The 12402-nt window shown below is 38.2% G+C and overlaps 1 protein-coding gene across 2 annotated transcripts; it reads left to right on the top strand.

Moving 5' to 3' along the window:
• The first annotated feature begins 9608 nt into the window (after positions 1–9608).
• Positions 9609–11336, top strand: LOC137738442 (uncharacterized). Of its 2 annotated transcripts, none has more exons than XM_088682434.1 (3): positions 9609–9871; positions 9975–10469; positions 10924–11336. In XM_088682434.1, the coding sequence occupies exons 1-2, from the start codon at positions 9785–9787 to the stop codon at positions 10455–10457; spliced, it is 570 nt and encodes a 189-aa protein (XP_088538560.1). In that variant the 5' UTR covers positions 9609–9784; the 3' UTR covers positions 10458–10469; positions 10924–11336. The 2 variants fall into 2 exon arrangements, with proteins under 2 accessions (XP_088538560.1, XP_068334178.2); XM_068478077.2 differs by having other exon boundaries at positions 9975–10483.
• The last annotated feature ends 1066 nt before the right edge of the window (positions 11337–12402 follow it).

Genomic DNA, 12402 nt, shown 5'->3' with positions numbered 1-12402 from the left:
TGAAGTACAAGAAGCGTTCGAAGAAAAGTGGCCGTAACATGACCACTAAGCCAAAGGGAGACTTAGACCTATTAGGTGCCATTGGTTCAGCTAGGCATAATTCTTTTGCTGAGTTGAAAGCGGTTGAGGATCTTGGCGTAACGTCAGAGCATATGGAAGAATCTTACCTAGACGCTTTCTTAGCTTGTTGGCTTTGTAAGTTTGTTTTCCCCAAAGATGACGTCAACTTTATTCATCCCGGAATCTTCAAAGTTACTAGCTAGATGACTGCAGGTGAATCTTTTGGCCTTTCTATCCCAGTCTTAGCTAATATTTATGATGGCTTGAGCATTGTTTCGAACTTAGCGAGCACTGAAGATCGTACTGAGGTACTTCCCTACCATTATGTGTATGGTTGGTTAGTGAGCACTTTGGCACTCATTTTTCTTCATTGACTTTAGACAAGTCGGAGCATTCTTCACTAACTTTAGTCAAGCTGGAGCTTTTGATGACAAAGTACTCTGGTGTGCTTTCTGTGAAGAGCGTTGATGATTTGCAAGTGCAAGTGTTGTTTAGAAGCTATTAAGGTTTGAGAATGGATTATCTGGCAAGGGTTGGCTCGGAGCGGCGATGCTTCATAGATGATTCAAACATTCGTTTCTTAGACTTATCTTATCTTACAAGTCTTCGCTTAAAGTTTGTTTCTTTGTGGTAAAGTGACCGATGTATTGTTCAGCTGTTTAGTCCTCACTGTTTCAGCATGTAGTTTGGTTTTGTCCAACATGTGCCACGCAAGCTGAAGGAAAATGCACAGTCGGAATCCTTGCAAATCATGTATATGCATTAAGAGTCTTGTACCCGTGCATGCCTAAATGCTTCTATCACCCTATTGGCCAAAGATGAGTTTAAGAGTAATCCAGTGACCTGTGCCTATGTAGGTTGGTGGTCAAAGATACACCAAGAAGACTTGAGGATAGTAAGTGGCACAAATTCTTCACAATCATCTTGAAAGGCACATGAATATCCTTCAATTGGAATCACTCCAAAATTCATCCATTTGATCATGTTTTGCTCCAGAGGAAGTCAAATATCCTATGTTGAAAATATAAAGCAAATTATCAAAATTATACCAAAATAATCAATAAATTAATACTAAGAATAGGGTAAAAAATATAATATAATATTGACTCATTAGAGTCCGATGTGTTGTCCTATATGCCCAAAGTGTTTCACTTATTCTTTCATATCAGTCTCTCTTTGTTCGACCGATTACCTTCTTCAGGAGGTTACACAACGTTTTGTTGAATGCTTCCGTGAGACAGTTGGCTGGAGCATGATACATGGAAGACTTGTGCTACTTGAACCTGTATTTCTCGCAAAGCTCATCCATGAGTCAATTGGATAATTGTTTTCCATTATTTGTGATGATGTAGCGAGGCATACCATATAAGTGGATGATATGCTCCTTGATGAAACAGACGACAGTTTCTTTCTTGACTTCCCTCAGGGGTACAACTTCAGCCCACTTGGAGAATTAGTTTGTTGCGGCTAAGATGTAAGCTTCTCCTTCAGATGATTTTGGTGTGATTGGTCATGCAACGTCCAATCCCCATACATCGAATGACCATGAAACAACTGTGGAGTGTAAAGGCTCAGGCGGTTGATGTACAAAGTTTGCGTGAAATTGGCAGACTTGATATGTTTTGGCGTACTTCAGGCAGTCCTTTACCATGCTTGGCCAGTAATAACCCATTCTCTTGAGCTGGAAGTGCAGTTTTGGTCCAGACTGATAGGCTTCGAATACATCTGAGTGTGCTTCTTCCATGGCTTGATTGGTTTCTTTCTCACCTAGGCATCTTAGAAGTATTCCTTCAAAAGAGCATTAATAGAGTGTTTCAGGCTTAACTAACGATGCACGACAATGGTACGGTCAAGGCTGGACATTTCTTTGTCGTCTTTATACTCTATTAGTAGTTGGTAGTACTCCTCGATCTCGTCCGCACTTAGTAGTGCACTTGCAAAGATAGGCTTCAGTTCCTCGCTTGTGCCTAAGTTGAGCTCTTTGAGATCATCAATTGTGGCTTCCTTGAACTATGTGGCATAGTAGTGATGTCTTTCTTGGTGATTTCATCTTCTTTATCTTATGATGTGGAAGACATCTTGGACCTTCTCTTCAATGTCATCCTTTTAGGCTTGTTGGCGTGAAGATTGGCCAATGTAGATGATGGTGCATCTTTTTACCTTCAGTTGTCCTTTTACGTCAACTTCCAAGGTTGCTTAAAGCTTCATCCTTGAAAGAATCATGCTTCAAACATCATCATTTGCTACTAGATCGTCGAGCTTTTCTTTTTTTGGCGTTGACTTTTTTTTATTAGAAGGATGCTTAGTTTTTTCAAGTCTTTCCAAGACTGACCATTGTGGATGAGAGCTAGTCGTGTTGCTTTGTTTCTTAGCTTTTGACAACTTTTCGAAAACATAGCTTTAGGGTGTTGGCGTGTTAAGCCACTTGAACACGGAAGTTCAGTCTTGACTACCACTGCGATCAAGGGTCGAAATTCTGGGTTTTGAATGATTCAGCCTATCAAAAACTGAAGTTTGAGGGGTGGGTTTAGGCTCCTCTTGATTTTGTTCAACATTCACGCTGATGTGTTGAGCGCTAATGTTTTTCGCTTTGCTTGAAATCTTCACATGTGTATTTGGTGTGAAGCCAAGTCTAGCTTTCTTGTTGTCAACTTCGTAACCATGCTCATTTAACTTCTTTTAAGTCTTGGTGAGGTCACGTTCTTTGTCGTTAATAGTGTTTGCATTCTTCTTTCGAAGATTTGAAGATGAGGCAAAATCGTACTCAGCCATTGACATAAGTTTATAGGCGTTTGGGTCGAAACTTTCTTTAGTCCTCTTGGTTGGAAGAGAGTTTTATGAAACCTTGTGGTGGTTTTGAAACTTTAGAATTGCCTAGCTATGTCAAAGGTAAAACTGCATTTGTCTTGAGAAGCTTTACATCGTCTTTGTGCAACTGTGTGTCGTCTTTGCTTGTTTCAGTTTTGAATAGAGATTGCCCATTCTTTTTTCTCGACTTTAGGATGTATTGAAAGACGGCTATGTTTGGTCCTTTTGAGGGCATCACACTCCCTTTGATTGTTGTGGGCTTAGCAGGCTCATCGTCAATTTTGCTTGAAGATGGCACGGCTTCCCCTTCTTGTTTCTTGGGCACGACTTGCCACTCTTGTTTCTTAGGTGCGGCTTTGCCTGTGGACTTGATTTCTTTTGGAAGAGCTTTGGGCACCATGTCTTTATCCATGTAGAACTTGGCATCTGCGAAGTGTGATTTGGCCTTGGTGAATAGCTTGGTGTCGCCTTGTATCACATTTACTCATTCTCAATAGAACTTTAAGCATTGATGAAGGGTAGACGACACTACTCCATTCTCGTGGATCCAAGGTCATCCTAAGAGCAAGTTGTAGGAAGTTCTTGCATCAATCACATGGAATAGCTTGCTTGATTTGAGTTCGCCAATGGTTATCTCCACTCAAATCATGCTCATTGCTCTTTGTCCTCATTGATTAAAACCTTGGATTAGGAGGCGGCTTCAAGATGGTTTATCCACCTTAATGCCGATTGTGGTCATTGTTAACTTTGGCATAATTTTTATGACCGACCCAGTGTCCATCTTTCTTCATTGTCGGTATGTGCATTTTGGTTGCTTGCCCCCAACGATGGTTATGTAGAAGGTGCCGTGTAGCTTGAGCATGAACGATAGTGGTCAAGTGTCCCTTGAAGAGGCATAAGATCAAATGATCCAACCACAATTGTGGTAGTGAGTGTTGCAGCTATGTTTTCAAGGTCAAGTTCAACTTAACTTCATGATGAGCTCCTTGATGATGAATCACTTGCCAACAGGATGACTCACGATGATAATTGTAGTACCTAGGATCGTTAATGCGATTTATTTCTTAGGGGCGCTTCCATGCCGGTAACTCAATTACCTTTTTTTCCAACAAGTCGTCTAGCATTGCAGCCATATCAAAGTCAGGAAAAAGGTACATCTTCTGCTCCAGTTCCCTCAAGGTGTTTTGTACTTATCTTAGGTGCGAGAATGCTCACCTTTCATCTCTTTTGTTTTTCTTTTTGAGGAGATCTTGACAGGTGCGGCGAAGGTCTTAATGGGGGTAGAACGAATGACAAAAGCTTCATTAGAGGGCTTTTTCCCAGTCTTGTCTACCTTTAAAGTAAACACCTTATCCTTTTTGAAGTCGGTGATTGACTCTTTCTTCCCATGATTGGCAATACTCAACTTCATGTCATGGGATCGAGTTGCCAATTCTTCAAAAGTCCTTGGTTTTATGCTGTAGAAGACGAAATGTAGCCTCCAGTGCATGCCTTGAACCCACATTTCAATGGCGGATGTTTCAAAAAGTCGATCTTTGCAATCCAGACTTAATGAACACTATCTAATGATGTAGTCAACGACAGTTTCATTCTTCCACTGCTTCAAACTCATCAGCTTTAACATGTTTATGGTGTGGCAAAATGCTATAGAAATGATTGAGGAATTCCCTTTCAAGCTGGTCTTAGCAGTTGATAGACTCAGGCTTAAGGTTGGTGTACCAGTCAAAGGCATTACCTTTTAACGAGTGCATGAATTGCTTGACCATGTAGTCTCCCTCTATCCCAGCATTGTTGCATGTTTCAATCAAATGGGCAATATGTTGTTTAGGATTACCCTTTCCATTGAATTGCATGAATTTGGGTGGCTGATAACCTCTTGGCATCCTCAAGGCGTCAATCCTTTTAGAGTATGGCTTTGAGTACATCACTGAATCATGCGAGCTTCCTTCATATTGCACCTTGATCATGCTTATAATCATCTCTTGCAGCTGTTGGATAGAAAGAGACCCCATGAGTGTCGCAACTCAGTCCACCTTTAGCTTTTCCTCAGCTTTGTCCATTAGAGGCACCTCATTTTCGTCAGTTTCCTCCTTTGGTGGATCAACCTTCGGGTCAGCTTTCTCGTTGTGTTGCACCTTTACACGGCTGATAAATGTAGCAATCTACAAGTCCTTTTCCTCCATGGTCCTTGTCAGCCTTGCAATTGCTTTGCTCATTTGTGCCAGCTGCTCTTCGATTGAAGTTGTACTAGTAGTCATGACTTGCATGGATATAGGATACGAACTTCTGCTTGAGTCGACATCTGATAGGGTTAAAAGCACAACACAAAATAGCACACAAATGTCCTATTTATTTTCTTTATAAACACTAAGATTTGTCAATTGCAGCATATGAAAATAAGGGTCTTTCCCACAGAAGATTGTTTTAACCAACTACTTAAAGTGTCACAAAAATTGGGCTACTGTCCCTACTAACCAGCCACCAAAAAAATAATTATTAGACCATCTTATACTTGTTTAAAATCTACGAAATTTTATATGCAGACACTAGACACACAGAGCTATACTCATACAAAGTTTTGAGATTTTTGGAGTTGATTTTCTATTTAAATTAAATCGAACAAAAACAGAAAGAAACAGATTTTAAGTAGTTCACAAATCAAGAAAAATGAGTTAGGGGAATTGCTATCCACCACCAAATAATCATACAAACATGTTATGTTTCATTCAAATTCCTTTTATTTCAGGATGAAGATGCTCAAGTTGGCATAATGTTAGAACTCAACCTATTACTCTTTCTTATGTAGTATGTTAAGAGAATGGCATTTTTAACTTAACGTTGTCCTTAGCATGCAATCTAGAATGGTGTGTTCATAGATTTAACAAGTAGAAATCATTAAGAACGAAAAGAGTTTAAGTCATCACAAGGTATCGTAAGTACTAGCGTTGTCTAACTTATCCTAGAAATTGACTCACATGTTAATCACAATTAACAAGTACTACTCTAGAACATATGTAGGTCCTCATTCGACAAGGGCAAGCACACACATATTCATAGCATTAGAATCCTAGATATGCTTACTAAGTATGGATCCGTAGAAAACACATAAAGAATTCATCAATGAGACAAATAGTGAACCAATTTTCATCCATTCATAAAAGTAATTCAAACGAAATGTCATAACAAACTTGCAATCATATTCGGGCTTCAAAACAGCCCCTAACTACTAAAAATTAGTTACACATAATCCTTAAATAAAACCAAAAGAAAGACATGAGTTTGAGAAGATAAAACCGAAAGAAGAGAATGCCAAGATTTCCTCATTCCTCTCCTTCCTTCCCCAACACTGCTGCCCTGTTTTTTTTCCTTCCTTTCCGCTACAACCTGCATCCTTCTTTTTTTCTTTCTTTTCTATTTTTTCTCCCCTTTGCCGTTACAACCTGCAGCCTTTTTGTTCTTGCTTGTTGCCCCAGTTTCTTTTCCATAACTCACCCCACTAACAGCCATTTAGTGATGACAATAAGTGAGAGGAAATGGTAAAACAATTGTAACTCTTTAGGTAGCCTTTATGCCCATTACTCCCCTTTAATTTTCCATTTCCTCTGATATTTGAATAGGTGTGAGTTGGCTTGTTCTTGGCTGCATTAGTTTTGGCTGCTAGATTTATTGGATTTATTGCTTTCAATGCTTTCTTGTTAGTTACAAACTGCCTAGCCTCTTGGGAACCTTTCAGTGTTGACCATAACTTCTTCTAGAAACATGATAATAGCAATCCGTGAAATGCTCCATAAAATAGACATCCGTAACTTTCCAAACATTAAGGCTCATTCTCTAATTCATTCTGAGTTGTCCGTAACTTGCTTCCAAAGTGAGCTGATCTGCACAGGCAGTTTTAACGAATTTGTTACTTAAAATTCCACTTGTGCTATTTTTCTTTTCTTTGCTTGACAAATCCCACAAAACAAAAAAATAAAGTAAATAGCTCAAAAATATAAGGAACTAACTAAGAAAAGACAAGTGAATTAGATGTAAAATATATATAAACATTAGCTTATCAGCATCGGAAGTCAACGACTCGAAGTACCTTCTCGGGCTTTCTTCCTTTAGCGCCTTTAGGGAGGCCAGGGTGATCACGGGCTCGTGCCTCGAGTGCTCTTACTCCTTCGGCAAAGTTGATGTAGGGGTGGAAGGCACAACAAAAAGAGATCTTGCCTTGCTTCTATTTGTGACGCCCAAAGTGCCACCACTTGCGGCAATGATGTTGTTGTTCTTCGTGTTGGTTGCGGGAAAAGCTTGATCCTTTCTTAATGCCATGTATGTTTCTTGTGGATTTGAAGACAGAGATGAGAGGCAGAAAGGTCCCATTGGGCGTGCCAAATTTGTAAACACAAAAATTCTGTAATGAATGAAACAAGAACACGTGTACAAAGTATATTTGTATTGATGAATTTGTAGGGTTACAACCTCTGTTTATAATTTTCTTTTGATTCAATCTTCAAATTTGATGTAGATGTGTAGGTTGTTGATCCAAGGGTCGCGATGACTTGATCTCAAATGAACGATTGAACAAATTGCTTCACGTTTTGAGCTTGAAACAATGCGTGGATAATCTTCACCTCTAGGTTTGCATATGACCTGCGGCAAAGGTGATGTTGATGTGGGATTTTTTTGATTCAAGGGACTTGACGACTTGATCTTAAATCAAACGTCATTACAAGTTTTGAGTTTGCAACAAAGTCTTGAAGGAATCGGCACGAGTACTTGTAGATTCTCCAAGGGAATGCTTCGGCTTTGGTTATGCATTCTTTGAAGAGAGCTTTGGCAGCATATTAGTCTTCAAATATTTGACAAAAGGTTATCCTTTTGTGAGAATTTCGGCCATTCAATGTAGAAATTATCGACCTTATGCTTGTCTTGGGAACTTGTATTTATAGACTTCCAAAGCCATGCTTTTGGGTGAATTTGACTTCGACTTGTGTCTTGATTCGTCCATGGGAGAATTTAGGCACGTTTTGTGTCTTGTTTCAACCACTTTCCCTTATCTTGGCCAAATTATTTAGGGCTTGTTGCCTATGTTGTGCGCAATCTTCAATTCTTGCTTGTTTTTGTGAAGATATTTAGCTTTCTTTTCGGTTTTGAGAGATTTTGGACCCCTTGCCGACTTTGAAGGAGATTTCCTCCCCTTTACCTAGTTTTGGGAAGGTTTTGTACTTCCTTTGCTTGATTTGTGTCATATGTCATTGATGACTTGTTCATTTGTGATGAGTCATATGCCATGTGGAATTTTGTGACGCATCATTTGCATGCAACGAAATTGACATGTCTACAGTGGAAGCTCTCTGATTTTTCTTGCCCCAGTGGCTTTGCCTTGTAACTTTAATTTTCATCTTAAAATAACATGAAAACAAAAGAAAAGAAAGAGGATGCTTAGTTGGTTGTGCTATATTTAATTCTTTTTTAATAGCGGGATTGAATAGTAAAGTACTAACTTTTACACTCAAAGTTTGATTATTACATCCACCTGAAGTACAAAAATTGGACGATAAACTTCTTGTACTAAGATCTTCACATGGAAATAAATGATAAACCATATATTGCCATCCAAATTTCACAAATATATCGATCTCCCCAAACAAGCGCAGCGACATGCGTGGAGTTGAAAAGCACATGAAAAATTTGGTCGATCAGTCAAAGTCATTAGTCGTGAGAGCTACTTGGCAAAGGTTGAGTGGGGTTTGTTCTTCAATCTTCATTTTTATTTCAATTTGCGTGCATTAAAATAGCAAAGATTGTAGTGGTCATGTGATTTGGTTTCCGTTGATTAATCAAAGTACTAAACTAAACACATGATGTAGTGGATCTCCAAGGACCAAGTTGATCAGGTGTAGGGATGATAACGGTTCGGTTTAAGTATAGAAATGTTATATTCATCCTCATAACTACGAAAATTAATAATATTTATAATCGCAAATTAACCATTGGGTATTAACCATAATCATACCCACTGTGTAACGAATTACCTATCGATTAACGGTTATATGCATCTTCGTCAATATAAAAATCAATTAACGCATGATAATTTAGTAAATATTAATATTGTCACTAAATATTTGATGTATAAGATGATTTAATGAATGGATCTTGTGGAGCATAAAAATTACAACTAAACATTGATAATGTTGGCTGATCTTTGATATATCCTATAAGTACCATTGAATTCTCATAGATTTTGGATTCATATCAAAACTTTTGAACTTTTCTACAAAGTGCAACTCACACAATGCAATTTTTGTATTCTCAAGGTAATAGATTCGATGAATAATGAATACCTACATATTATTTAATACTTTAATATTATATATAATTATATTATATATTGTTCAGTTCGGATTTGGGAACGGATACGGATTGAGGACCCGTGTAACCATATCCAAAATCATAATCGAATAATATTCACGGTTTTTCCCCATACCCAAAATATATCCGAGTTTTCATATCCAAATCCAATATATTTGAACGATTATCTACGGTTATCAAGTTTAACGGTTAGAATTGTCATTCCTAATAAGATGAGACCATAAGTACCTAGCTTCTATTAATTTATTCAACTTAAATTAAGCAGAGATTATCTGAAAAAAAAAAGAAAAAGACTTTATATAAATTTTTTGTCTGTTTTTTATTTTTGGCATAATGTTTAATACAGATGGAACTTGGAACGTGCGCGTAGCATTCAGTGGGGTTCCAATACCCAAAGGCCATTACTTCCCCTTCGCCCCAAAACCTCCCACTCTTCCCACTCCCCCAACTTCCCTTCTTCTCCCTCCCTCCCTCCCTCCCTCCCTACCCCACTCTGCTTTCCCACAAAGAAGGAACCCCAAAAGCACTGAAAAAACAGCCAAAAAAACCAGAGAGAAAAATGTCCAACAAGTCACCAATCTTTCCGATGCCACAACCCCAACACTTCAGCGACTACGGCTTCGACCCCCAAGTCGACTACTTTCAGGTCCCATTTCTTTCTTCTCTCCTCTCTCTCTCTCTCTCTCTCACTGTGCAACCAATTTTATTTTTTGATCTGACCCATTTCTTTTCATGTCAAAAAAATGAAGGTTTTGGAGGAAGCAAGGAGGCACAAGCGGGAGACAACGAGATCCATAGACTCCAAACACTTCAATCTCCAAAAGCGCATCTCAAAAGACGACTCCAGAAAGCCCCACCACAACAAAACCAAGAAGAAGCGCTGGTGGAAAAGCGCTCTGCTTTTCTTCAAATGGAACAAGCTGACACCTCACCACCACCACCACCACCACGTCTCCGCCATCCGCGGCGGCGATGAAGATGTTCACCAGGCCAGGGCCAAAGCCTTCCGGGGATCGATTTCTGAGCCGATTTATATCACTGAGAGCAGAAGCGGGTTGTGCACTCCTTGGCTGAGTAATAGCTGGCCGTCGTCTAGGCCGCTTGCCGGGACTATGTTTCCGGCGAGTAAGGATGAGATGGGCATTCCTTACCTGAACCTGAGGGAGCTTAACATGGAGCAGCAGCGACAGAGGAACTCCACCTCTGCCGTGCCTATATATTTGGTTACTTAATTAGTATTTCAGGTGTTTACATTCAAGTAAGGGGTTTTTGAACATTAGTTCTTGCAAAAGATTAAAAGTTAAAAAAAAAAAATGGTAATGGATTACATATTCAATTTAATCATTTGAAGTGTACTTTTATAAAAATTTATATTCATTTTTTGTTATTTAATGTGTATTTTTATTTAATCTCTCCACATTAAATTTTAATTATATTAATATGCACATATTTAATTCTTTAATTTAATTACATTGTTAGTCTTTTGGAGAGCCTATATATTTTACTAATTGCTTTTCTTTGGATTGATTAAGTGGGATGCTAAATGGGGTTGGATTTGTTTGTCCGTTATTAGTTTTTGCAAACTGCAAAGGCGTTTAATCCTTTGGAGGTCATGAATTTTATGCCACTCAATGACTTAATGTGACAAAACTTGTAAGGGTAATGCGCAAAAATGGTGATGGATATTTTTTTGATCAGGGCAATAAGATGTACAATCTCAATGGCTTAATGTGACCAAAACATGATATGCCAACTGCCAAGCAGAAGAAGCAGATGATGAAAGGGGATATAAGGGAATGATGAGTCGGTTTCATGGAGCTACCTATTTGTGTTTGGTTTTACACATTGTGGAAGATTCGAAGGCCCTGCTGGTGGCTGCTCATCATCTCGCACGTTATGCTCTGTCTTGTCAATGCAAGTGATTTTGGTCGAGGAATCTCCCGATATTCTTCTTGATGTTTTGTTGTCTGATTGTGGCTGTTAAAGTTGGTGGTTTTCTTTCCCAGCCCGCTTTGTACTGTGCTACTGTTTTCCTCTTCCTAATCGATAAATATGCTGTTGCCTTGAATAAAATTTTGAAAAGCACAAAGCGAAGAGAAAGAAACAAAACGCAACGCTCCAAAATAAGGAGCGGCGGGCAACAAACAAACAACCACATCTCACGATCCACTTGTCATTTGGTCCGCTCCCCTCTCCGCGATCTTCTCTACAACCTAACCTGCTCACCACGTTATTTCGCTGTCCGTATTACCCTTTTATTTTGTATTAAGGAAAATGCAAAGAAGACTTTTTTAAAGTAAAATTTTACATAAATTATTTTGTCATATCACAGTTTAACATTAATTTCTGTAGATATTATATAATATTGTATAAAAAATATAATGAGTTCAGTTTCTATTTTGAGAAAATTCTCTTAACATGATGTAATGGCTAACAAAAGAATTATTTTATTATATCCATAGAAGAAATCGTAGATTGAGGAGTTGACATGATCCATGGGAACTTCTTCGAATTTTGAAAATAATTAGTAAAACACGTTAACTTTTAACGACATTTTTAATTATGAAAGGCTAATAAAAGTTATCGACAAAATTTAAATCTAAAACTGATGAATTAAAAAAAATTATAAAAAAAAAAAAAAAAGTTCGCCCCCAACTATAGAGGGATAAATATTACCCCTTATTTTTATTATATAGCCCTTCTAAGGGCTGATTTGATCCCCCAATATATGCCCCTTTGCAAATGCCCTTTGGTTGAATACTGTTCAAAAGCCCTTAATTGAAAAATGGTCTAGAAATATATGCAAGTATTTATTCGCATGACATTTTATTATTATTATAATAATACTACGTCTGTACCATAAATGTTCCTCACGGAATTGTAAGTTGGAGATAAGGGAGCTTTGCTCTCACAAACACCAAAACACAATAAAAAATGGTTGAAAAAAAAAAAAGAAAAAAAAAGACAATAAAAAATGGTTAATATTTAACTAAATAAGATATAGTTAAATCTCCAACAGTTCATTCATAAAAAAAAATGTACGAAAAAAAAATCATACGAAGAGAAGAACCTAGGAGCTCAGCTGATCTTCTATTATCTATCCACTAGCCTCTCCGCCCACGCTTACACGCATGAGAGAGGTATTTTTGCATTACGGGCTCTACTCACCCCAAAGAT

This window comes from Pyrus communis, chromosome 13 (genome assembly GCF_041283825.1).
Source record: "Pyrus communis isolate YQ-2024b chromosome 13, ASM4128382v1, whole genome shotgun sequence".
Taxonomy (NCBI): Eukaryota; Viridiplantae; Streptophyta; class Magnoliopsida; order Rosales; family Rosaceae; genus Pyrus; species Pyrus communis.
Note: the sequence above shows the minus strand (reverse complement) of the source record. Positions and strands in the feature narration are given on the sequence as shown.